This window comes from Scyliorhinus canicula, chromosome 8 (genome assembly GCF_902713615.1).
Source record: "Scyliorhinus canicula chromosome 8, sScyCan1.1, whole genome shotgun sequence".
NCBI lineage: Eukaryota > Metazoa > Chordata > Chondrichthyes > Carcharhiniformes > Scyliorhinidae > Scyliorhinus > Scyliorhinus canicula.
The window spans coordinates 5,890,016-5,917,533 of record NC_052153.1 but is presented as its reverse complement, the minus strand read 5'-3'; the positions used below and the strand labels follow the sequence as shown (position 1 = coordinate 5,917,533).

General features: G+C 46.6%; 1 protein-coding gene across 1 annotated transcript in view; it reads right to left on the bottom strand.

Annotated features, from left to right (window-relative positions):
- LOC119970602 (tight junction protein ZO-2-like) overlaps positions 1-27,518 on the bottom strand; it is a 103,989-nt gene that overhangs the window by 47,957 nt on the left and 28,514 nt on the right. Inside the window, exons 5-10 of the mRNA XM_038805490.1 lie at positions 21,853-21,901; positions 18,050-18,153; positions 15,584-15,737; positions 9,364-9,475; positions 8,381-8,508; positions 5,833-5,917 (exon numbers count right to left, since the gene is read on the bottom strand). Coding sequence (XP_038661418.1) covers positions 5,833-5,917; positions 8,381-8,508; positions 9,364-9,475; positions 15,584-15,737; positions 18,050-18,153; positions 21,853-21,901 — 632 coding nt within the window. The remainder of the gene's footprint in view (positions 1-5,832; positions 5,918-8,380; positions 8,509-9,363; positions 9,476-15,583; positions 15,738-18,049; positions 18,154-21,852; positions 21,902-27,518) is intronic.

Below are 27,518 nucleotides of genomic sequence, written 5' to 3'. Positions count from 1 at the left end.
TCACTTTACTGACGATTGAGAGTAGACTGATAGGGCAGCAATTGACTGGTTTCCAATTGCCCTGCTTTTTATGTACAGGACATACCTGGACAATTTCCCGGGTAGTTGCCAGTGTTGTAGCTGTACTGGAACAGCTTGGCTAGGGGCGTGGCATATTCTGGAGCACAAGCCTTCAGTACTATTGCCGGAATATTGTCTGGGCCCAGAGCCTTTGCAGTATCCAGAGCCTTCAGCTGTTTCATGATATCACCTGGAGTGAATCGTATTTGCTGAAGACTGACATCTGTGCTGTTGGGGTCCTCCGGAGGAGGAGACCGAGATGGATCATCCACTCGGCACTTCAGACTGAAGATTGCTGTGAATTCCTCAGCCTTGTCTTTTGCCCAGATGTGCTGGGCTCTTCCACCATTGAGGGTGGGGATATTTGTGGAGCCTCCTCAACCAGTGAGTTGTTTAATTTTCCACCGCTGGATGCGGCAGGACCGCAGAGCTTGCATGGTTGCACAGTTGCTTCACAGTGCCAAGGTCCAGGTTCGATTCCGGCTTGGGTCACTGTCTGTGCGGAGTCTGCACGTTCTCCCCGTGTCTGCGTGGGTTTCCTCCGGTTTCCTCCCACAGTCCAAATATGTGCAGGTTAGGTGGATTGGCCATGCTAAATTGCCCCGAGTGTCCAAAAAGGTTGGGGTTATTGGGTTACGGGGATAGGGTGGAGGTGTTGACCTTGGGTAGGGTGCTCTTTCCATGGGCCTGTGCAGACTCGATGGACCAAATGGCCTCCTTCTGCACTGTAAATTCTATGATTCTATGAGCTTAGATCTGATGTATTCATTGTGGAATCACTTAGCTCCGTCTATTACTTGCTGCTTATGTTGCTGGGCACACTCGCAGTTCATGTGCTGTCGGATCACCAAGCTGGTACCTCATTTTTAGGTATGCCTGATGTTGCACCTGCCATGATCTCCTGTATAGATATATTTAAGGGGAAGCCAAATGAATAGGAGGGAGAAAGAACAGAAGGATATGCTGAAGGGTGGGATGAAGTAGGAGGTTCACGTGGAGCACGATGCACATCGCAAGAGTGTTATCAGGCAAAGACAAAACTGATGGGAGCCACGAAAGGAGTTATTAGGACCAAAAACTTGGTCAAAGAAGTAGCTTTGAAGGATCATCTTAAAGAAGGAATGAGGGGTGGAAAGGTTCGAGGAGGGAATTCCAGAGCAACGGGCCCAGTCAACAACGAAGTCAGCGTCACAATGAAAATCCGGAGCATGCAAGAGGCCGGAAGTGGGGGGGCCCAGTGATCACATGACAGTTACAGGGCTAAATAAATAACTCAATACGAAGGCAGCGACGTCGTGGTATTGCCGCTGGATTAGTATTCCAGGGATCAGGGTAACGCTCGGGGGACTAGCTTCCGAATCCCACCACGGCAGATAGTGAAATTTGAATTGAATAAAAATCTGGAAAATAAAGTGACCATGAAACCATTGTCGATCGTCATTTTTTTAAAAACCCATCCGGTTCACCAAGGTCCGTTTAGGGAAGGGAATGTCCTTCCCTGGTCTGGCCTACATGTGACGCACACAGCAATGTGGTCAACTCTTAAAATTGCCCCCTCAAGCGCAACTAGAGATGGGCAATAAATGCTGGCCCTGCTGAATTTGTCGGAAAGGCTAACCTCCAAGACACTGGTGTGAGGAACACCCAGGAGAAAAATCACGGATGCATTAATTGTTCAAAGAATTTTTTGAATTCATTAATTATTGTTTTTAAAAACGGACTTTGGCTTATAAACAAAAATTGAATGTGGGCGGATGTGAAAGGCTGTTGACGGACAAGTCAAGAATGACCCAATCGGGTAAGAAAGACTCTGTCGTGTCATGTGAAGGCGGGGCTCGGCACCGACGGACAGGCGGGGTGACCAATGGGGCGGTTGGAGGCAGGAAACCATGTGGCGGAACCTCCAGGAATATGTCCAGAGTTGGCAAGTTGAATTCTTTCAGGGGGGAAAAAAACCCAACAGATTGGCCACAATCGAAGCGCCCGAGATAGAAACCGACATGATATCAAGACCTTGACAGTAGCGTGTTGAAGCTGCCAAAAATATATATCTTTCTTCACAAGTTATGTTGTTGCAATCGGACTAAAGCACACCCCGCATTAAAACACCAGGCAGCTTGCCTCTGCAGAGGGTGGAGGGAAGCATTTCTCCGAAAGAACATTCAGTGAAGACATTATGCAAATTTGTCCATCTTTTACATATTCCGCAACACACACACACACACACACACACACACACACACGCATTAAAATTCAAAAAGCTTTGTACAAAGCTTTCAGTTATTCTACAACATCCTCATTCTCCTGCCGGCCAGAGAGGGAGTTTAAATTGTATTGTTTTGGCAGATGCCTTTTGGGCTTTGATAAAGCGAGTTAACTTTTAAAAACACTATCCCTTTGTTAAAAAGGAAAAGACTTCTGGAATGTAGCCTTTATCGACCGTAACTTTATATCACTCTGGGAGAAGCAACATGGAGTTTGATACCAGACGAGGATGACTATTTAACAACAGAAATTGAAAAAGGTGGTTAGAAGAGACTTGGGAAGGAAAACAATTGCGGGGCTATGGGGAGAGAGGGGGGGAATTGGAATTAATTGGATAGTTTTTCCAAAGGGCTGACACTGGCCTCTTGCAGTGTGGGTTTTCTTCAATGATTAGCTCCGACTGCCTGATTCTTCGTATCCAAAACAGAAAAACAGACTGATGTCAGTCTCGCTGCAGGTCTCTGCAGCAGAACATTTGCAAACTGGCCATCATAGCCCATCTAACAGGGAAAGGACACATGCTGTCAAATACTCAGGACCCAGCAGACAATATCTATTTTGTTGCTGTGACAAATCGATGGATTCACGTCGAAGCGGAGATCGGACGGGCATTCGGCAGCGATCAGATGTGTCAGAGGCAAAACCAAATTGGAAGTAGGCAGCATGAACTGATAAGCAAGCAACAATGAGCTGCATTGTTTCCTCTAACTCACAGGATAGAGCAGGATGTGTTCCTGGAGGGGCTGGTGGAAGCGATAGAGATGGGGCAGTCTCCAGGGCTGCACAATTCGCTGTTAAAATAGCCAGGCAACATTCTTACCCAGGCAGATTCTTTATCTAGTTTCTTCCTTCTAAAGCAACGTGACCGGGGCAACTAAACATTGTAAAGCGGTGAACTCTACGTAGACACAGTGAAATAATAGACCCTCAGAAGACAGCAAGCTAACACTGGATCTTAGTGAATATCACAGAGAACGTGTCGCACTGAAACAGGCCACTCAAATCGGGTTGGCTCCTGGTGCCACAGGAGACGCTCCACCTACCCCATCAGGATTTCCTTGACTTCCGAGTGTTTATCTAGTTTCCATTTAAATGCATCTGTTATTCACCTCAACCATCCTGGCTGTAATAAATTCCACTCTGCTAACGCTTCTCACGAGCGCCCTCCTGGATTTATTGGTGACTCTCATCCATGGGTCCTAAGCTGAGCCAACACATTCACCTTGGACCATCTTCATCTTAAAAACTTGCTAAAGTTTTCTCCACAACAACTTGCATTTACCCGGCGCCCTTCAGCATAGTGGAATGCTCCAAGATGCGAAACAGGAGCATTGCCAAACAATATTAGAGACAGAACCATGCAAGGGGTTATTAGAGGAGGTGACCAAAATCTTGGTCAAAGAGCTAAGCTTTTTAAAAAAAATAAATTTAGAGTACCCAATTCATTTTTTCCAATTAAGGGGCAATTTAGCGTGGCCAATCCACCTACCCGGCACATCTTTGGGTTGTGGGGGCGAGACCCACGCAAACACGGGGAGAATGTGCAAACTCCACACGGACAGTGACCCAGAGCCGGGATTGAACCTGGGGCCTCGGCGCCGTGAGGCTGCAGTGCTAACCCACTGCGCCACCGTGCTGCCCAGTCAAAGAGCTAAGCTTGAAGGAGTGTGAAAGAGGGGAGTAAGGTAGACAGGAAGAGAGGATCAAGGAAAGAAATCCGGAGATCGGAGCCTAGAAATCAAATCAAATTTTAGTGGCCGCACAGTGGTTAGCACAGTTGCTTCACAGCTCCAGGGTCCCAGGTTCGATTCCCGACTTGGGTCACTGTCTGTGCGAAGTCTGCACGCTCTCCCTGTGTCTGCGTGGGTTTCCTCCGGGTGCTCCGGTTTCCTCCCACAGTCCAAAGACGTGCAGGTTAGGTGGACTGGCCGCGCTAAATTGCCCCTTAGTGTCCAAAAAGGTTGGTTGGGATTACTGGGTTACGGGGATAGGGTGGAGGTGTGGGCTTAAGTGGGGTGCTATTTCCAAGGGCCGGTGAAGACTAGATGGGCCGAATGGCCTCCTTCTGTACTGTAAATTCTATGATTCTATGAAATTTTGCTTGATAACACTTGGAAGTTCTCTGGGACCAGAATGTTCTCTAATTTGTCTTTGTTGTGTGAATCTGGCATGTTGCACTGCATGGACCCTTTAAGGTTACAACACGATCCAGGCTGCAGACATTTTACAGCGTGCGCTGTGTGGCCTTTGCGACTGCCGTGTGGCATGCATTCATACAGCTTAAGGGACATTGCTTGGAACGTTGATCATGACCAAACCCAAACCCCAGGTGCCTTGGAGAGAGGAGAGCTGGAAACCATGCTGTTGCAAACTAGTGAACATTTTAAAAGATTAATATCTAAATCACAACACCCACAGCAAAGAGAGCTGACAGCACGGCCAGCAATGGTGGAGAGAATGCATTTGGAGACGCATAGATTTTGGAGGTTCTCAGGGCTGGAGATTGTGTGGGACAAGGTGATGGATGGGTTTGAAAACAAAGTTGGGAATTATAAAAGCCAGGCATTGCCTAAGCTCAGCCAGTGTGTATCAAGGAGCACAGAGGTGATGGGGGAGCGGGACTTGGTCAGAGTAAAGGCACAGGTGGCAGAGTTTTGGGTGACCTGAAGTTAACGGAGAGTAGACTGAGAGAGACCAGCCACTTGGGTGTTGGACTAGTCAAGTCCCGAGGTGGAGATACTGAGGGAATGCACAGAGAGTTTCAGTGGATGAGCTGAGATAGGGATGAGTTTACAGAGGTGTGAATAGGCGGAATACGGTGATGGCCTGAATACGAGGTTGGAAATTCACCTCGGGATCGAATGTGACAGCATGTTTACAACCAGACTGCTGTAAACTCAGACTGGTGTCCGGGAGAGGGGTGGAGCCAGGAGTTTAGAGCTTGGAGCAAATAATGGCTTTAATCTTCACTATTTAATTTGAGGAAATTTCTGCTCATAACTGCGCTGGATGTGCATTCTGATAACTGGCGGTGGCGGATGACATCAGCGTACATGTGAAAACTAATATGCTTTCAGGTGATGTCACTGAGGGGCAGCATCATGGAAAATAGGAGTAGACCATTCAGCCCTTCGAGCCTACTGTGCCATTTATCATCACCAGGGCTGATATTCTAACTCAGTGACCCGTTTCTGCGAGTGGTGAGCCTGTGGAATTCATTACCACAGGACACGGTTGAGGCCAAAACATTGTTATGTTGTCAAGGAGTTAAATATAGCACCCAGGGATCAAAGGGGAGAAGAGGAAAGCGGGAACAGGTTTCAATGCCTCATCTCCGATTACGGTATCGGCGTCAGGTAACCGTGAATCCCGCCCAGATTTTTCAGAAGTCACTCCTGCAAAGTCTCGCTGGAACGTTTGAACAAGTCTCCTGGTCCGGAGATTCCCCGGGCAACACAGAGTTTCTCTTTATCTACGCAACCAGCTCCTCTCAATATCTTGACTTACCCATAGATTTCTTCATCTTCTGCACTGGGGCGGAGAAATTTCTTGGGAGCCCTCGCGACTGGTTCTTCTACCACTTTGGAAACGGCTAAAGAAATACATTGGAGAAAGACGGAATCGTTTAAAAAAACATTCATGCGCACATACTGCACTTTAATATTCATGAAGGCCCCGCCTTCTCAACCTGCCCCTTGCCGGAGGTGTGGCGACCCTCAGATTAAATCACCACCAGTCAGCTCTCCCCCCTCCAAAGGGGAAAGCAGCCTATGGTCATCTGGGGCTCTGCTGACTTTACCGTACTATTTACTTTAACAGGAGGCTTTCAAAGCTTCTTTCAAAGGTGGAGAGAAAAGTGGAAAGATAAGACATTAGGAGATGATAGAACACAGTGGGTGAGAAAGATGCACAGGAAAGGCAGCTGCCAACTGACGCACAGCACGATCCCACATACAGCCACTGAATGAGCAGATTTATTTACATATTTCAGCTCTGTAGCTCAAGAGATAAGCATTGTTCTCAAACACCAGGGAACACTCCCTGTTTCCTCTGCCGACAGCAGCTGTAGGATCTTCTACATCTACCAGAGGGGAAAACAGGGCTTCAATTTAACATCTGGAAGGGCAGCACGGTGGCACAGTGGTTAGCATTGCTGCCTACGGCGCTGAGGTCCCAGGTTTGAATCCCGGCCCTGGGTCACTGTCCATGTGGAGTTTGCACATTCTCCCCGTGTCTGCGTGGGTTTCGCCCCCACAACCCAAAGATGTGCAGATTAGGTGAATTGGGCACGCTAAATTGCCCCTAAATTGGAAAAATAATAATTGGGTACTCTAAATTTAAAAAAAATTTAACATCTGGCCTGAAAGAAAACACCTCTGACACTGCAGTGCTCCCTCAGTAAAAATAAAAAGTCAAGTCGCCAGAGTCCCAGATGGCCATTGGCTGCTTTCTCCCTCGAGGGGGAAGAGCTGACCGGGTGGTGGTTTAACCCGAGGGTCACCGCACCTCAGGTGAGGGGAGAGGTCGAGAAGGCGGGGCGGGACCTTCATGAATAACCTCAGCCGGTACGGGAATTGAACCCGCTCTGCTGGCCTCGCTCTGCGTCTGAGCTCCCTCGGGACTGCACTGACGGGTGACAGCCTGGATTAGGCCGTCGGGCCTCTGGAGTGGGACTTGAAACTACAACCTCTGCCTCAAAGACGAGCATTACCCGTTGCTGAAAACCAAATAAGGAGCCTGCCACAATTTTCCAACAAATTGATATCACTGCCCAGAGTGTTAACAGATGCAAAACATACACAGTAAGTATTTGTGCATATTGAGCATTATAATCAACATAATCAATAGACTCAATGATCCGTAGCATATTGCACTGACAATGTCCAAGAGCTGGGGGGGGGGTATTTGTAGGGAAGGGAATTAGATGATTAGTGTTTCACAGATCAGCTAACAACTTCTAAAAGAAGCTCGTTTAGCATTCTGTCTCAGTGCTGTTAATTTAAAAAACTGATAGCACAGAAGGAGGCCATTCAGCCCATTGCCCCCGTGCTGGTTCGTTGAGTGATCCAATTAGTCCGTCCCCCCCACCCCCCACCCACCCTGCTCTCTCCCCACGGCCCTGCAAATTTTGTGCTGCTTTAGCTATTGATCCAATTTCCTTCCGAAAATCACTATTGATTCTGCTTCCACCAACCTTTCAGGGAATAGCTGCGGAAAAAAATATATTAGTCACCTCTTCCTTCTGGTTATCTGACCAATCACCTTCAATCCGTGTCCGCTGGTTACTGACCCTCCTGTCACTGGGAAATATTTCTCCAATTAAACCCTAATTTAACACTCCATTAAATTCCTCCTTTATCTGTCCTGCTGCAAGGGTGATAATTCCAATCTCCCCCGTCTCTCTCGCCATGAAACAAAAGCAATTTTATGTACAAGCAAACAGTAGCAAAACTTTGTAAATCGGTCATTCATGCACGCACTGCCTGAAGGCAGTTCCCTGGCTGTTTGCTTGGCAGTTTTTTGGTTTGCTACTGCCTCCCACTCTCGGGGGCAGAGCGAGGAGGCAGATCCCAATGTCCATCTCAGCCGGAATGGGAATCGAACTCACGGTCGTTATCCTGACTCGCACCCTGGCTATCCTGTCCACTGAGCCAGCCAGCCCCCTCACACCGTATTCCAAAATTCTAACCAAAGCCAACTGCTCGAAACCAGGTATTCTATTTTTTTCTTATTTTAATAAATTTAGAGTACCCAATTCATTTTTTCCCCCCTCAATTAAGGGGCAGTTTAGCGTGGTCAATCCCCCTAACCCTGCACATCTTTGGGTTGCGGGGGTGAGACCCACGCAGACACGGGGAGAATGCGCAAACTCCACATGGACAGTGTCCCAGGATCGAACCCGGGTCCTCAGTGCCGTCAGGTACCAGTGCTAACCACTGCGTCACCGTGCCGCCGTAACCAGATTTTCTCAAGTCCTCCTAATTTGGTCGCAGCAGGTTCTCACTTGAACAATACAGCTCTCCTCGACCAGCTTATAGGAAGGTGATTTGCCTACCTCTGTAATCCTCCTCATCTTGCTCTTCCTTCTCAGAGTCTACAGCAGCAGGTAGGTCGCTTTTTGTAGCAAAGGGGGTGGGCATGGCTCCCATTCTTGCCAGTCGATTGACGGGCTCCACTTTAGAGCTGAGCAAAAAAAAACCAGAACAATCAAAAATGACCACCAAATCACAACTGGGAGTTTCAGTAGCATGATGTAAGTTTGGGAGGACTCAACTGACATCAACAAAGAGAGCAAGAGGAGAAATAACATGAACAGATAATCTGTCAGAACGGAAAACACTCAGCAGGTCAGGCAACATGCGTTTAGCAAGTCAGTGATCAAACACGAGAATGGAACAGAAAGCCATGAAAGCTACTTTGAGAACGGGGCACTTAGGGAAAGCTAGATAAACACTCGGGAGAAATCAAGAGAAGGGTAGGTTGACAGGATGAGATGAAATAAGATGGGCGAAGGCTTGTGCGAAGCTTGAACATTGGCATGGATGGGCTGAATGGCCTGTTTCTGTGCTGGAAATTCAGCCAAAGAGTAAGAAAGTCAGGTGTCACAATTTGAAAAAAATCAATTCCCGTTAACAATCATACACTCCTTCGATCTTGGTTTCTTTGGAATCTATGGTTCCTTGTCATTTTATTTTTCTATGCACCCCAGATGCAGTTTCTTGGCTCTCAGGAGAATGAAAAAATTGTTACTTCTACATTTAAGAGCCGGTCTGGATAAATCTAAAAACGCAGTTGAATATTGGCTGAGAGAGGTGTTGGCAAAGATGTGTGCTCAACAATGCCAATCATCCTACCAATCCCCTGCAGTGTAAATTGTTGCGATAGTTTGAAATTTAGCATTCTTTCATTCGTCCCGATGAGTGCAAAATGAAAAATTTCAGCAACATGTCTCTTTTCAGCAACATTCAAAAATGCACCCTGCCTTTTTTGAAAAAATGGAGACCAGAGTAAGTTGACAGGAAAGAAAAAATATAATACCTTTTCTTGTCAACAATTCTGCCAGAAGAATGGGAGGATACATCGGAATGTGGCGATCTCCTTTCTTCGGGAGATGGCGAATTTGAGGGGTTCGATTCAATTTCAGAGATATCTAAACCAAACAGAGACAATTTTTAATTCAAGTGTGTATACACACACATAATATATATGCATTTATATCACATGTACTGCCTTAACCACAATATACGCAATGATAAACACAAACATAAGGCGAGTTGGATAGTGTTTGCGTGATTGCCAATACTCTGGTATACCATTTATTTATACAGCGTTGTCACCAAAGGCAACACTATTGTGCTTGTAGCATCGAGGGTGAACTCTGCTCAAGCTCGGAGACACCGGCCAACTTATTCTGGCCATGGTTAGGGAGAGTTCTGAGCCATTCCCAACAGGACAGCTGTAGAGTTCATTAAAAAAAACTCTTCTAAGAGTCTATTGAACTTCCTACGAACGTTGGAACGCCTCCAGATCCAGAAACCCAATCCAGAGTTTCAATCCAGCTTCCCAATAAACCAGATTAATTCAAGAATTTCCTGTAAATTTGGCAATGAACCACTTAGTCCCCAAAAATGTTACCCAGAATGTGGAGCACAATACCACAGGCTGCAGCCAAGTGAATAACAGAAGTACAATTCAAAGAGGAAGCTGAGTTAACACATGCAAGGGAAAGGAATAGAAAGATACGCTGATGGGAGATGAAGAGGGGGCATTCGGAGGAGGCTCGTGAGAATCATAGAATTTACAGTGCAGAAGGAGGCCATTCAGCCCATCGAGTCTGCACTGGCCCTTGGAAAGAGCACTAAGCCCATACCTCCACCATAACCCAGTACCCCCACCTAACCTTTTTGGACACGAAGGGCAATTTAGCACGGCCAATCCACCTAACCTGCAACATCTTTGGACTGTGGGAGGAAACCGGAGCACCCGGAGGAAACCCTCGCAGACACGGGGAGAACGTGCATACTCTGCACAGGCAGTGACCCAAGGCGGGAAATGAACCAGGCACCCTGGAGCTGTGAAGCAACAGTGCTAACCACTGCGCCGCCTACCGTGAGTATAAACACCAATACAGACTATTTCTATGCGCCAACAGAAATTTACAAAAAAGCATAGCAAATGGCAGGAAAGAAAATAACTCCCCCCCTTTAAAAAGTAAATTCAATCTAAATATAAACGGTCACATGAATCGAAAACAAAACAAAAATTATATGATCCTAATTTATGCTCTCATTGGATGCAGAGTGGATTTAAATTAGTTATTCTACAAAGACTCATTCTTCACGCCTGCATCTTATTCAGCTTGGTCATAAAACTTAACACAAAATAGGTTCCAATAAAGCTGCTTGGTTTTTTTTCTCTCCCTGCATCACCAGAAATGCTACATTTAGGTAAAGGCAGAACATGGCCAACACCGCTCAAAATAATATTTGAAGAAGTTATGATTCCCATGCCCACAAATCGTTAGCCAACGTCATGGTTCACTTAAGATAAATATCAACGTGAGCCCAGCGAACCATGTCCATATGTTTTGGGCATGCCCGGCACTGGGGGAATTCTGCCAGGGGGTGGCGAGGACGGTGTCGAGGGTGGTAGGGTCCAGGGTCCAGCCAGGCCGGGGACTCGCGATATTTGGGGTTGGGGTGGAGCCGGGAGTGCAGGAGGCGAAAGAGGCCGATTTTGGCCCTTGCGTCCCTAGTAGCCCGGCGAAGGATCTTGCTGCAGTGGAAAGATGCGAGACCTCCGAGCGTGGAGACCTGGATCAATGACATGGTGGGGTTCATTAAGCTGGAGAGGGTCAAATTCACCCTGAGGGGGTCGGTACAAGGGTTCTTTAGGCAGCCTTCAAGCAGCCTTTCCGGCTCAATGATAAGGAACTAGGTCAGCAGCAGCAACCCGGGGGGGGGGGGGGGGGGGGGGGGGGGGGGGGGGGGGGGGAAAGGGGGGGGGGGGCCCCGGGGGGTAGTGTCTAAGTTAATTTGCTTATTGTTAATTTATTTTGTTGTTTATTGGGTTTGGGAGAGGGGGGGGGGGGGGGGGGGGGTTTGTTACATGCACTGTTACGGGTGCCGGGGGGTGTTTAATAACTGAACGGAATCGTGCCTTTTTGTCGAAAGAAAATTGGGTGGGATGAGCTATTTTCTGTGCAAGGCTTTGGAGTTAGAAAAGTCACAAAAGATCACCGGGAGCTGCAAGAATAGGCGGCTAATTATGCATCGATAGACAGGGCAAAAGGCAACCAAATGACAAATATGCGGAAACAAGAGACCTGGGACGTCTTCAGACTGCTTTCCGATTCAGTATATTTTTAGCTGGATTAAATGGGGAAGTAGGAAATGGTAACCACAACAATCTGCAGAACTAAAAGGAGAATTGAAAAGGGTGGGGTATCAAAGATAGACAAAGGGTCAAAGATAAATAATACAGTGATAGGTTGACACGTGCACTTGGAACACAGTTAGGATGTCAAGGAGACTACAAGAAACCCCCCCACCCGTGGCCCTCCCTCCCAAAGATGATATCAGGGACAAATGTGAAGGCAAGCGACTTCGCCTCGACCTTCAACCTCACACTCAACCCAGCACCTTTAACCTTTAAAATTCCCAACATGTTTCACAGATTGGTATCAAACAAAGTTTGGCGCAAAGCCACAAAGCGATATTAGGACAGTTTACTGTGCTGTTTAATTGTTCGGTTGTAATTATCTATTGACTCTACTCAGAGCAGTGTACTGCTCTTCGGCGGCACGGTTGCACAGTGGTTAGCACAGTTGCTTCACAGCACGGGTTCAATTCTGGCTTGGGTCACTGTCTGCGTGGAGTCTGCACGTTCTCCTCGTGTCTGCGTGCGTTTCCTCCGGGTGCTCCGGTTTCCTCCCACAAGTCCAAAGATGTGCAGGTTAGGTGGACTGGCCATGCTAAATTGCCCCTTAGTGTCTAAAAAAGGTTAGGTTAGTGGAGTTACTGGATTACGGGGATAGGATGGAGGTGTGGGCTGAGGTAAAGTGCTCTTTCCAAGGGCCGGTGCAGACTCGATGGGCCAAATGGCCTCCATCTGCACTGTAAATTCAATGATTCTTCAAGCCCTGGGTATGGATAATCAGAAACAGAACCCAAATTTAAGCAAAGCGTTGGAAGCATTAGAGCAGGCATTTTGAAAGCACTGGAAATACTAAAATATAAATACCAGATACACATGAGCTGTTACTTTGTTAAACTGGAAAACACCAATAAAAGTATTCCCAAAAAATGTTTGTTTTTTTAAAATTACATTGTTTACATCAATGCAGAAATAATGAGGAGGTTTTTCATCAGATGAACATTGAATTGTAAATTCGATAGGAAATCAATTGCATAGATAAATAATATGTACAAAACTAAAGAAAAAGTAACCAAATACTTATTCAAAAGGACAGTTTTAAAGGAGCTTCTTAAAGACGAGAGAGAGTTTTAGGGAGTGAATTCCAACGTTTACAGCCTTGGTACTCCCGAAGGCACAGCCACCAACAGGCGGATTGTATCATAATGCAACTTTTCATGTTTAATAAAAAAAGAATTCCCGTTGTTAAAACTAATTAGGGGTCCATGGGGCGGCACGGTGGCGCAGTGGTTAGCACTGTTGCTCCACGGCGCCAAGGAACCGGGTTCGATCCCGGTTCTGTGTCACTGTCCGTGTGGAGTTTGCACATTCTCCCCGTGTCTGCGTGGGTTTCACCCCCACAACCCAAAGATGTGCAGGGTAGGGAATAAATCAACATGGTTAACCAAGTTCAGATAGTATTCAACTGAAAGAGAAAAAAATATAATGTGGCAAGGAATAGTGGTAAATCGGAGGATTGGAAAAGTTTTAAAAACCAACAAAAGTTGACCATAATAATAAAGAGGGAAGAGATAAACAATGAGGGCAAACGAGTAAGTAATATAAAAACAGACAGCAAGAGTCTCTTTAAACATACTTTTAAAAAGGCCAAAGTGAACAAAGGCCCCTTAGAGAATGAGACTGGTGAAATAATAACAGAGAATGGCAGAGGAGTTAAAGAAATACTTTGCGTTAGTCTTCACGGTGGAAGACATTAATAACATTCCAAAAATAAATAATGAATAGGCAGCAGCGGGCAATGGGACATAAATATAATAACAATCACTAGAAGTAAAAGTACTAGGGCAAGTAACGGGGCTAACGGCCAATAGGTCCGTCCCCTGGACATGATGGGTTGCATCCTAGGAAATTAAACAAAGGAGCTACAGAGATAGTGGATGGACTACGAGTAATCTTCCAAGAATTCTTAAATTCTGGAAAAGCCCCAGAAGGATTGGAAAACTGCTGATGTAACATCCTTATTCAAAAAGGGAGGGAGACAAAAAACACAGGAAACTATAGTCCAGTTAGCTAATCTTCAGTAATTGGAAAATATTAGAGTTCATTATAAAGGTTGCAAGAAGCAGAGCATTTAGAAATACAATGTAATCAAGCAGAGTCAGCAAGGCTTCATGAAGGGAAATCATGCCCGGCAAACTTATTAGAATTCGAGCAGTATAGATAAAGGGGAGCCAGCAGATGTAATTTACGTATTTCCAAAAAGCGTTCGATATGGTAGCACACAAAAGGTTACTTAATAAGATAGTAGCCCATGGTATTGGGGATAGTATATTAGCATGGATAGGGAATTGGTTAACTGAGGGTTGGGATAAGAGCGGCATTTTCAGGATGGCAACCTGTACCTAGTGGAGAGCCACAGGAATCCATGCTGGGCCCGCAATTATTTACAATATATATATAGATGACTTGGATGAGGAAAGCGAATGCACCATTGCCAAGTTTGCAGATGACATAAATAGGTGGGAAGGCAAGTGGTGGGGATAATAGAGTCCACAGAGGGATACAGACAGGTTAGACGAGTGGGCAAAAGACTTGGCAGATGGAATATAATGTAGGAAAATGTGAAGTTACCTTTGGTAGGAAGAATAAAGGAGCTGAATATTATTTAAATGGAGAGAGAATGCAGAAAGCTGCAGCACAGAGGGATCTGGGGGTCCTCGTGCATAAATCACAAAATGCTAACATGCAAGTTCAGCAGGTAATAGGGAAGGTAAATGGAATGTTTTTTCTTTTATAAATTTAGATTACCCAATTATTTTTTCCAATTAAGGGGCAATTTAGCGTGGCCAATCCACCTACTCTGCACATTTTTGGGTTGTGGGGGCGAAACCCACGCAGACACGGGGAGAATGTGCAAACTCCATACAGACAGTGACCCAGAGCCGGAATCGAACCTGGGACCTCAGCGCCGTGAGGCGGTTGTGCTAACCACTAGGCCACCGTGCTGCCCTGTAAATGGAATGTTGGCCTTCATTTCAAAGGGAATGATGTACAAAAACAGGGAAATCTTGATGAAACTATACAAGGCACCAGTTAGACCACACCTAGAATACTGTGAACAGTTTTGGCCCCCGTCACTGGAGCAGTCCAGAGAAGGTTCACCGGGTTGATCCCGGGTATGGAGGGATCCTTCTTATGAGGAGAGGTTGAGTAGGTTGGGCCTGTACTCATTGGAGTTTAGAAGAATGCGAGGCGACCTTATTGAGACATATCGGATTGTCAGGGGGTTTGACAGAGTAGATGCAGAGAGGCTGTTTCCCCTTGTGGGAGAGTCGAGGGCCAGAGAGCATAATCTCAGAGTTTGGGATTGCTCATTTAAAACAGAGAAAAGGAGGATGGTAGTAAATCTGTGGAATTATTTCCCGCAGAGAGCTGTAGAGGCTGGGTCGTTAAGTGTGCTCAAGTCTGAGGTAGACAGATTTTTAATCAGTAAGGAGGCAGGAAAGTGCAGTTGAGGAGTATATCAAATCAGTCAAGACCTCATCGAATGGTAGAGCAGACTCAATGGGCCGAGTGGCCTATACCCTCCTCCTTATCTCGGTCTTAAATGGGCAATCCCTTACTCTTTGATTATGGGCCTCGTGGCCTCGTTCCACTCCTACGTCTTATGAGAACAGGAGTTGGTAAGAGAGTTTGAACATGGGCAGCAGAGATTTGGAAACAAGCTCAGGTTTATGAAGGACAAAAGGCGGGATTAGAATCCATAGGTGCAATTCTCAAAGTAATTGCATTGCTGAACTGGGAGCCTGCGCAGATGGGCGAGCGCAGGAGGGCGATGGGCGAATGAGACTTGGTGCCACTTGTACAGATAGAGCCGCCTCACCTCCAGGATCGGAATCACTGTCGTCCATGGCTGGGATGCTGATCAATGTTTGTTTGCTGTCTCTTTGGACAACAAGCTGAAGCTTGCCTCGTGACCTCTCAATTAATTTCCGAGCATCCGCCAGAGACATGTTTTCAGTCACTGTGCCATTGATCTAAAGAAACAAGAAAAAATAAATGAAGCTGATCACCTGGTGTATTTGATAAATGTTGGATAATTTTGGAACAGTTAACAACATCAATCACACAACTTTGAGAACTTAGCGGTCAGCACGGTAGCATTGTGGATAGCACAATTGCTTCACAGCTCCAGGGTCCCAGGTTCGATTCCGGCGTGGGTCACTGTCTGTGCGGAGTCTGCACGTCCTCCCCGTGTGTGCGTGGGTTTCCTCCGGGTGCTCCGGTTTCCTCCCACAGTCCAAAGATGTGCAGGTTAGGTGGATTGGCCATGATAAATTGCCCTTAGTGTCCAAAATTGCCCTTAGTGTTGGGTGGGGTTTCTGGGTTATGGGGATAGGGTGGAGGTGTTAACCCTGGGTAGAGTGCTCTTTCCAGGAGCCGGTGCAGACTCGATGGGCCGAATGGCCTCCTTCTGCACTGTAAATTCTATGATTTGCACATTAATTGTCCAATACCAACTCGTGGCAGAAAGGTAGAGCTGGGAATTAAATGGCTGCCGAATAACCTGATAACCAATACTACAGTGCCAATGAATCACTCTCTCCAGCCTAGAAGGGAGACAATTTCTCATCCGTCCTGGTAGAAAGCCTATTTTAGTTGCCTCAGTAGTGGCACAGTGGTATTGTTGCTGAACTCGTAATCTACAGAACCAGGGTTCGAATCCCACTACAGCAGATGGTGAAATTTGAATTAAATGCCACGTGGTTTAGGGCAGGAAATCTGCCGTCCTTACTGGTCTGGCCTACATATTACTCCAGACCCACAGCAATGGGGTTGACCTTGAACTGACAATTAGGGATGGGCAACAAATGCTGACCATCCTAGCCACGCCCACATCCCCTGAAAGATAAAAGAAATCTCAGGGTTTAAAAAAAATAAATTTAGAGTACCCAAGTATTTTTTTCCAATTAAGGGGAAATTTAGCGTGGCCAATCGGCCTGACTTGCACATCTTTGGGGGTGAGACCCCCGCAGACACGGGGAGAAGGTGCAAACTCCACACGGTCGGTGACCCGGGGCTGGGATGAAACGCGGGTCCGTGGCGCCGTGAGGCAGCAGTGCTAACCACTGTGTCGCCCCTTTTGGGTGACATTTAATGGGGGCGACAGGGGTCTCGGCCGCTGCTGACGAACCCAGCGCCACCTCCTTTCAGGGAGGCATGACAAATATTCGGCATTTGCTCAGGATCAAGGACTCCAGTGACGGAAGTTCTGCCTGCTGAGGACTGCTGGCCAGAGGCTGCCAAGTCTACTGGACAGCAACATCCCCGGGAGATGGTGGCTGCTGCCGGTTCGACACCCTCCAAGGCTTAGTCGCATCCCAGGCCATAGCCAAGTGTTGGCGGTGGTGGCTGTCAATGAGGTCCCACACCGGAGTGCTGGAGACAACTAGTATGGATCATTTTAAGAGGAATCTCGATAAACATGAGGGAGGGAGGAAGGATTGGAAGGCTATGTTAATAGGATGAGATGAAGAGGGGTACGAGGAGGCCTGTGTGCAGCATAAATATTGGCGTGGACCAGTTGGGCTAAATGGTCCATTTCTATGTTGCACAATTCTACGCTATTCAGATTCTGCAAGGTGTAAATTAAATCATTCATTAAACGAATAAAAAATTAAACTTGGAGTCCTGCGAACCACGCCCATATGTTCTGGGCATGCCCAGCACTGGAAGAATTCTGGAAGGGGGTGGCGGGGACGGTGTCGAGGGTGGTTGGATCCAGGGTCAAACCAGGGTGGGGACTCGCGATTTTTGGAGTTGCGGTAGAGCCGGGAGTACAGGAGGCGAAAGAGGCCGGTGTCCTGGCCTTTGCGTCCCTAGTAGCCCGTCGAAGGATTCTGTTACAATGGAAGGATGCAAGGCCCCCAAGCGTGGAGACCTGGATCAGTGACATGGCGGGATTTATAAAATTGGAAAAGGTCAAATTTGCCCTGAGAGGATCAATACAAGGGTTCTATAAACGATGGCAGCCTTTTCTGGACTTCCTGGCTCAGAGATAGGTAACTGGGTCAATAGCAGCAGCAACCCGGGGGGGGGGGGAGGAGGGGGGGGGGGGGGGGGGGGGTGCATTATTGTAGTGTTTATTCTGTAACTTTATAGTGTGTTAATTTGAGTTGTTGTTAAAATGCTGGGTTGTTCATGGGGATGGGGCGAATGTATATGATTGTTAATATTATTGTTATTTTCGGTATTTTACTAAGGTGCGTTATTGTTGTATAAAATCAAAATTTCTCAATAAAAATTATTTTTTTAAAAAAAAAATTAAAAAAAAAAAAATTAAACTTGCCTTCAGGACTATATCACCTTCTTCCAAGTTTCCATCCTTTGCTGCCAAGCCGCTTCCCGTCATCTCCTTAATGAAAATCTGACTGCCCAAACGAAGGCCATATTCTATTGGATGAAATTTGTGTGCGATTTAGAAGGCTGAATAAAGGCAAATAAACCACTTTGAAGCGGCTTCATTCAAGGACATTTCTTATCGGGCATTAAGGGTTGCAAAGATTTTCTGACACTGTTTACGGGGAACATTCATCACAATCCTTCTTCACCTCCATCTGGAACAGACTGCCAGGTTTTTGAAGCCAAAGCCACCCTTCATTTAGCCATCAGGAACTGGAGCACAGCTAAACTCTTTACCTTTGATTTCCCATCTCCAAGGAAATAAAGTGTGTGCCCAGCTGCTTCTCAATAATAGGGCCATTGAGATCATATTTTGACCTATTTCATCACAATTATCTCAAACATAAAAAAATAGGAGCAGGAGACGAACATTTGGCCCTTCGAGCCTGTTCGCGATTCATGATGACCATGGCTGATCATCTAACTCAATAGCCTAATCCCTCTTTCATCCCATATCCTTTGATCCCTTTCACCCCAAGTGCTCTATCTAACTGCTTCTTGAAGGCACAATGTTTTGGCCACAACTACTTCCTGTGGTTATAAATTCCACTAGCTCACCTCTGGGTGAAGACATTTCTCCTCATCTCTGTTCTAAATGGTCTACCCCGTATCCTCAGACTGTGACTCCTGGTTCTGGACACCCACCCCCCACCATCAGGAACGTCCTTCCTGCATCTACCCTTTCCAGTCCTGTTAAAATTTTATAGGTTTCTACGAGATCCCCCTCATTCTCCTGAAGTCCAGCGAATACAAACCTAACCGATTCAATCTCTCTTTCTAAGTCAGTCCTGCCATCCCAGGAATCAGTCTGATAAACCTTCACTGCACTCCCTCCACAGCAAGGACATCCTTCCTCAGATAAGGAGATCAAACTGCACACCATATTCCAGGTTTGGCCTCACCAAGGCCGTGTATAATTGCAGAAAGACACCCCTGCTCCTCAACTCAAACCCTTTTGTAATGAAGGCCAACATACCATTTGCCCTCTTTACCGCCTGCTGCACCTGCACACTTGCCTTCAATGCTGGCGTACAAGGACACCCAGGTCTCGCTGCACATTCCCCTCTCCTAATTTATGGCCATTCAGATAATAATCTACCTTCCCGTTTGTGCTACCAAAGTGGATAACCTCGCATTTATCCAAATTATACTGCACCTCCCATTCATTTGCCCGCTCACTCAACTTGCCCCAATCACACTGAGGGATCTCTGCATCCTCCTCACAGCTCACCCTCCCACCCAACTTTGTGTGATCTGCAAATCTGGCGGGATTTTCCCAGAAAACAGGCGGGAATCACTCCAGACCTTTTCCTCGAAGGTCTGGGTGATTTGTTTTCCAGGGAGCTAGCAGAGCCCCGTCATGCGGCCCACAGCTCTGGCTGCCGGAGGGGCCCTGCTGTCCAGACCCCACGGCCGTGCATGCCGCAAGCGGGTCCGTGCAGGCGCGCGGCAGCCCACATCGGCGCGGGCATCGCCGACATGGCGGAGCCACACAGCGGGCCCACGCGGAGTAAGGTAGGTCCCTCCCAGATCGTGATGGCCTGCTGATTGGTGGCCCCCGATCGTGGGCCAAGCCACCGCTGAGGCCCCCCCCAGGAGTCAGATACACCCCCCCCCCCGCCAGGACCGCCACCGCGGCCGCAGACCCCAGCTCCCGCCGGGTGGTACGTGTAAACCACACCGGCGTGAGTTCCGCCGGTCGACCGCGGAAAATCACCATGGGGGACTGTTCCAACGGCCTCCGACTGTCGCACCTGATTTCCAGCATGAACGTCTATTCTCTGCTGGGCGCGATTCCGGCGCGTAGGGTCGGAGAATCCCGCCTATTGCATTTTGTTCCCTCCTCTAAATCCTGAATATATATTGTGAATAGCTGGGGTCCCCGCACCGATCCCTGTGGTACCCCATTAATCACTGCATGCTATTTGAAAAAGACCCGTTAATTCCTACTGTTTGTTTCCTGTCTGCCAGCCAGTTTTGTATCCATCTCAATACACTACCCCTAACCCCATGCACTTTAATTTTAAACACTAATCTCTTATTTGTCAAAAGCCTTCTGAAAGACTAAATATACCACATCCACTGGCTCCCCCTTATCAACTCTACTAGTTACATCCTCAAAGAACTCCAGTAGATTTGTCAAGCCTGATTTCCTCTTCATAAATCCATGCTGACTCTGTCCGATCCTGCCACTGATTTCCAAGTGCTCTGCTATAAAATCTTTGATAATGGATTCTAGAATTTCTCCCACGACTGACATCAGGCTGACTGGTCTGAATTTATCCCGTTTTCTCTCTATCTCCCTTTTTGAATATTGGGAGTGGCATTAGCTACCCTCCAATCTGCAGGAACTGTTCCAGAGTCTATAGAATCCTGGAAGGTGACCAGCAATGAATACATTATTTCTAGATCCACTTCTTTAAGTACTCTGGGATGTAGATTCTCAGGCCCTGGGGATTTAACAGCCTTCAATCCCATCAATTTCCCCAACACCATTTTTCTACTAATATTGATCTCCTTCAGTTTCTCCCTCTCACTAAACCTCTGTTCCCCGACATTTCTGGGATTTGATCATTTGTGAAGATAGAACCAAAGTATGTGTTTTGTTGCTCAGCCATTTCTTTGTTCCCTATGATACATTCTCTTGTTTCTGACTATACGGGAGTGACATTTGTCTTCACCAATCTTTTTCTCCTCATGTACTTTTAGAAAATTTTACAGTCAGTTTTCTGTTTCCTGCAAGCTTCCTCTCATACTCTATTTTCCCCTTCTTAATAAATCCCTTGGTCCTTCTTTGCTGAATTCTAAATTGCTCCCAATCCTCTGACCTGTTGTTTTTCTTGGCCAATTTGTATGCTTCTTCCTTGGATTGAAAACTATCTCTAATTTCCCTTGTAAACCATGGATTGGTCAACTGTCCCATTTGACTTTTGTGCCAGAGAGGAATAAACAATTTTTGCCGTTCCTCCATGCGCTCCTTTAATGTTTGCCATTGCCTATCCACTGTGATCCCTTTAAGTGGCATTCCCCAATTTATCATAGCCAACTCTCGCCTCATACCATCCTAGTTTCCTTTATTACGTTTCAGGGCCCTAGTCTCAGAATCAACTACTTCACTCTCCACTTTGATAAAAAAATTCCATCATATTATGGTCACTCATCCCCAAGGGGTCTTGCACAGCCAGATTGTCAATGATTCCATTCTGATTACAAAATACCCAGTCTAAGATGGCCCGTTCTCCAGTTGGTTCCTCAACATATTGGTCCAGAAAACCCATCCCGCATACACTCCAGGAATTCCTCCTCTATCGTATTGTTACTAATTAGATTTGACCATCTATATGCAGATTAAATCACCCATAATTTCAGATGTCCCTTTCTCGCATGCATGTCTAATTTCCTGTTTAATGCCATTCCCAACATCACCACCACACTTTGAGGATCTATATACAACACTTACTAATGTTTTTCGGCCCTTGGTGTTTCTCAGCTCTACCGTTACAGGTGCCACACTGTTGGAGCTAATACCCTTCCTCACTATTGTGTTAATTTCCTCTTTTAACCAGCAGTGCCACTCCATTGTTTTTTCCTTTTCGTCTGTCCTTCCTAAATACTGAATGCCTCTGGAAGTTCAGTTCCCATCCCTGGTCACCCTGCAGCCATTTCTCCGTAATCGCGATTATATCATACCCGTTAAGTCTATTTGCACCAAGTAGTTAATCCGCTTATTGCGAATGCTCTGTGCGTAAAGGCACAAAGGTTTTAAACTTGTCCTTTGAACATTCCTCGTCTCACTCCCAATATTTCTCACTGTGGCCCAATATTTCTCACTTTTCTTATTCCCCTTTCTGTCGTCTGTTTTTGAGCTTACTCTGTCCTCCTCTGACTCCTTGCACAGGTTCTCATCCTCCTGCCACTTTAGTTTAAGTTCTTCCCAGCCACTCTAGCAAATACCCCCCCCCCCCTCCGTACTGCCCAGGTGTACCCCCCCCCCCCCCCCCGGTACTGCCCAGGTGTAACCCATCCAGTCTGTATCAGTCCCACCTCCCCAGAACCAGTTCCAATGCCCCAGGAATGTGAAACCCCCCTCACACCATCTAGTCAGCCACGTATTAATCCGATTTATCCTATTTGTACTCTGACTAGCACGTAGCACTATTAGTAATCCTGAGATCACTACCTTGGAGGTCCGACTTCTCAACTCTCTTCCTAATTCCCTATATTCTGCTTTTAAGACCTCCTTCCTTTTTAAAAAAAAAATCAGTTGTCAATACCAACATGTACCATGATGACTTGCTGTTCACCCCTCCTCATTTATGTGTATTCCCTCAGGTTTAATCACTCCGCCATTGGCAGACGTGTCGTCGGTTGCCTAGGACCCACCAAGCTCTGCAACTCCCTTCTGAAACCTTCCTTCCTAAATATTCCTTCCTTCACCTCACTTCCGTCCTTCAAGATGATGATTAAAACCAACCTCTTTGACCAAGCTTCTAGTCAACGGTCCCATCTCTCCTCCAATGGCTCACTGTCAAATTTGACCAATAATGCTCTTGTGAAGTGGATTTGGACATTGGTAAATGCGCAATGCAAGTTGTTGTGTTGTATCAAACTCTTTCCGTACTCCCTCCCCCCACAACACAGCGTAGCAATTGTAGAAAAACAAAGAAGTTCAGATCGTTAGTAAAGTTAATTTACTTGTGCCCAAGGGAAGATGGCAAATTTTTATTTTATAAAAAAAAAGGAAATAGATTTTCAATTTGCCGACACATCCGCTTCACAGCAATGGCCGGGACAGATGCCTCGTTCACCCCTCAATTCCACTTCTTCACTGGGCGCTTCAGGCGTTTAAAAAAAAGAAAATCGGACACCAATGCGGCTGAGGAAATCATGTGTGAAAATAAAATGCAAAACACTGTGGATGCTGGAAATCGGAAATAAGAACAAAAAATAAATGCTGGATAGACACAGCATCTTGAGAGAGAACAGAGCTAGCGTTTCGAGTCGAATATGATTCACACGGACTCGAAATTCTGTTTCTCTCTCCTCAGATCCTGCTGTTTTGAAATTAGCGAATTGGGCATTCAGTTCATCTCAATCATTTGGCCTCCTCCTGTACGGTTTAATTCACCGTGCCTGTACTGCCTCTTTCAGAGAGTCAACCCACCATCACTCCCCATTGCTCTTTATCCCCCCCGACAGGTACAATCCCCCTTCCAGTGGTTATCCAATTCGCTTTTCAATGTCTCTATGGAATCTGCATCTACTGCCCTTTCAGGCAACGCCTCCCACACCACAACAACTCGATTGCGTTTCACAAAAAAAAACAACAAATTCCGATCTATCCTTCTGCCTCATTGTCTTCGAAGCCTCCCTATTAGCGACCTCCTCCTGCCAGTGGAAACTGTTTCCTCGCTACCTGTTCTTGGAAAGACTTTGATAATTTAGCAGTGAGGGGAAGCACTGGGAAGAGAACCATAGGAGATGCCACGGAATGAGGCAGTAGGGTCATTGTTCGTGCTGCCTCTATCCAACTACAGTAAGAAGTCTTACAACACCAGGTTAAAGTCCAACAGGTTTGATTCAAACACGAGCTTTCGGAGCGCAGCTCCTTCCTCAGGTGAATCGAGGAGCTGTGCTCCGAAAGCTCGTGTTTGAATCAAACCTGTTGGACTTTACCTGGTGTAAGACTTCTTACTGTGCTCACCCCAGTCCAACGCCGGCATCTCCACATCATGTCTATCCAACTAGCCTCACCCCCTGCTCCCTCTCTGTCCCATGGACCTGAAAGTATTTATCCATAATTCCTCGGTGTCTCACGGGAGAGAAAAATAAACAAACATAGGTACATTTTTTTTTTAAAAACATTGTTTAGTCATTTTCTGGGACCATTTCACTTAAAAAAAAAATTTAGAGTACCCAATTCTTTTTTATTCCCAGTTAAGGGCAATTTAGCGCAGCCAATCCACCTACCCTGCGCGCAGACACGGGGAGAATATGCAAACTCCACTCGGACAGTGAGCTGGGGCCGGGATCGAACCCGGGTTCTTGGCACCGTGAAGCAGCAGTGCTAACCACTGTGCCACCTCTGGACCATTTCATTTTACCAGATGTAAAAATGATAGAAAACGGCCAACAGTCAAGAAGGAGAATGAGTAATCCAGCATTCCAATTGATGTAGAAAGACTGTCACAAGGGTGGGTGACTAATAACCGGCAAATCAGGTGATGAAATCTCCAGGAATACATTTAATCACAGTTGGCAACTTTAATTCAAGGAATAATTAGGTCAGGGTTCAAAAGTTGTTTGTGTCGATATTAAAGCTTGCAAAGAGCAAGGTAAAAAGCAGAAAATTAAGGCTGGTGCTGGAGTTAAAAAAAACCCTCTATACTTCTATAGTCTATTGAGAAATTAAAGGATTATTAAAAATGTATTAAATGTAGCACAACTGTCCAAACTTTTCCACTTGTAGCAGTGAGCAGTAAATCCCATATTTCATCAAAGCTACTCTTGTACAAGTTTCCCATCACAAACATGTTGGGATCGCACTCAAAAAGGTCGGGGATGGTCAGGTGGAATTTTGTTCCAGGAGTGGAGCTTGGATTGGTGATCTGGAGAAATGGGTTCAAATCCCATCGTGGCAGCTGGGGAACTTAATTCCCTTAATTAAATCTGGAGTAACGTCGGCAAATAGGACCACTGAATCAGCACATTGTCGTAAAAACCCATCCGTTTCACTGATGTCCTTCAGGGAAAGAACTCTGTCATTCTCGTCTGGTCTGATCTCTGTCGTGCAAGTCTCTCGGTTCTCAGCCGTGGTAAACTGCCAAACTTTCAACGGTGTAAGACGGCAGCTTACCACCACCTTCTTTTTTTTTTTATAAATTGAGTACCCAGTTATTTTTTCCAATTAAGGGGCAATTTAGCGTGGCCAATCCACCTAACCTGCACATCTTTTGGGTTGTGGGGGTGAAACCCACGCAGACACGGGGAGAATGTGCAAACTCCTCACAGACAGTGACCCAGGGCCGGGATTTGAACCCGGGTCCTCAGCGCCGTAGGCAGCAATGCTAACCACTGTGCCACCGTGCTGCCCTCTTACCACCACCTTCAAGGGTACTTTGCGATTGGCAGGAGTCGCCGCATCGCATGAACAATTGAAATATTAAATTCACCGCAAGTATCCCATCGGTGACTTGATAACTTTAGTAGGCATAATCTGTACAACTGGCATGTCTCACTTAGATATCTGGCACAAAAAAGGTGTGCATATCCCCGGAACAAGAAATAATGGATGCATTGATGGTCATTTTTGCACAATTCTTTGGACTCTGGAATGGTTCCTACAGATTGGAAGGCAGTGAATGTAACCCCGCTATTCAAAATGGGAGGCAGAGAGAAAACAGGGAACTATAGACCAGTGAGCCTAACGTCGGTAGTAGGGAAGTTGCTGGATCTATTATCAAGTATTTCATAGCACAGCATTTGGAAAGCAGTGGCGTAATCAGACATAGTCAGCATGGATTTACGAAAGGGATATCATGCTTGAGAAATCTAGAATTCTTTGAAGATGTAACTAGTAAAGTTGACCAGAGAGAACCGGTGGATGTGGTTAATTTAGACTTTCAGAAGGCTTTTGACAAGGTCTCACACAGCAGATTACCATATAAATTAAAGTGCATGGGATTGCAGGTAGTGTCTCCAGATGGATAGGAAGCTGGTTAGCAGGCAGGCTGCAAAAAGTTGGAATAAATGGGTCTTTTTCCAATTGACAGGCAGTGACTAGTGGGGTGCCGCAGGGGTCTGTGCTCGGACATGAACTGTTCACATTATATATTCATGATTTCGGGCAGCACGGAGGCGCAGTGGTTAGCACTGCTGCCTCAGGCGCTGAGGACCCGGATTCGATCCCGGGCCCGGGTTACTATCTGTGTGGAGTTTGCACATTCTCTCCATGTCTGTGTGGGTTTCACCCCCCACAACCCAAAGATGTGCAGGTTAGGTAGATTGGCCACGCTAAATTTTTTTTAAAATTTAGAATACCCAATTCATTTTTCCAATTAAGAGGCAATTTAGCGTGGCCAATCCACCTACCCTACACATCTTTTTTTGGGTTGTGGGAGCGAAACCCACGCAAACACAGGGAGAATGTGCAAACTCCACACGGACAGTGACCCAGAGCCAGGATCGAACCTGGGACCTCAGCGCCGTGAGGCCGCAGGGCTAACCCACTGCGCCACCGTGCTGCCCTGGCCACGCTAAATTGCCCCTTAATTGGAAAAAAATAATTGGGTATTCTAAATTTCTAAAAATATACATTAATGATTTGGGCGAGGGACATAAATGTATGAACCCCAAATCTGCAGCGTTACCAAGTTGGGTGGGAGGGTGAGCTGTGAGGAGGATGCAGAGATGCTTCAGCTGGATTAGGGCAGGCTGAGTGAGTGGGCACATGCATGGCAGATGCAGTAAATTTGTGGATAAATGTGAAGTTAACAACTTCGGTAGCAAAAATAGGAAGGCAGATTATTATTTGAATGGGTGTAAATTGAGAGAGGCGGATACTCAGCGAGACCTTGGTGTCCTCATGTTATCAGTCGCTGAAAGTCAGCGTGCAGGTACAGCAGGCAGTAAAGAAGGCCAATGGTGTGTTGGCCTTCATAGCGAGAGGATTTGAGTATGGGAATAGGGATGTTTTATGCATAAAACAAAGGATGCATTGGTGGGCAGTGTGTGCAGTTTTGGTGTCCTTATCTGAGGAAGGATGTTCTTGCTATGGAGGGAGTGGGACTGTCATACGAGGAAACGTCATACGGTTAGGATTATACAGTAGTCCCCCGTTATACCGCGCTCCGCAATACCGCGGTTCGCGATATACCGCGGGGGGGCTGATGGACCCCAACTGTCAGTTGTGTCAATTTCAGCGGCCGGCTCGGGAGAAGGAAGCTGCTCTCACTGAAATAATCAGCCCGCCGCTGAAATTGACACTGCCGGCTGCTCTCTCCCTCCAATCCAACTTTTAAGTTTTAATGTTTCTGATTAGAGGGAGAGAGCAGCGGGCAGTGTCAATTTCAGCGGCCAGCTGATTGTTTCAGTGAGAGCAGTTTCCCTCTCCGGATCAAAGTGAGCCGTCCGCTGAAATTGACACTGCCGGCTGCTCTCCCCTCCAATCAGAAACATTAAAACTTAAAAGTTGGATTGGAGGGAGAGAGCAGCGGCAGTGTCAATTTCAGCGGGCCGGCTCACGTTGATCCAGAGAGGGAAGCTGCCTCACTGAAACAATCAGCTGGCCGCTGAAATTGACACTGCCGAGGGGGGGGGGGGGGGGGGGGTGTTGTGGGGGGGAGAAGGGGGGGGAG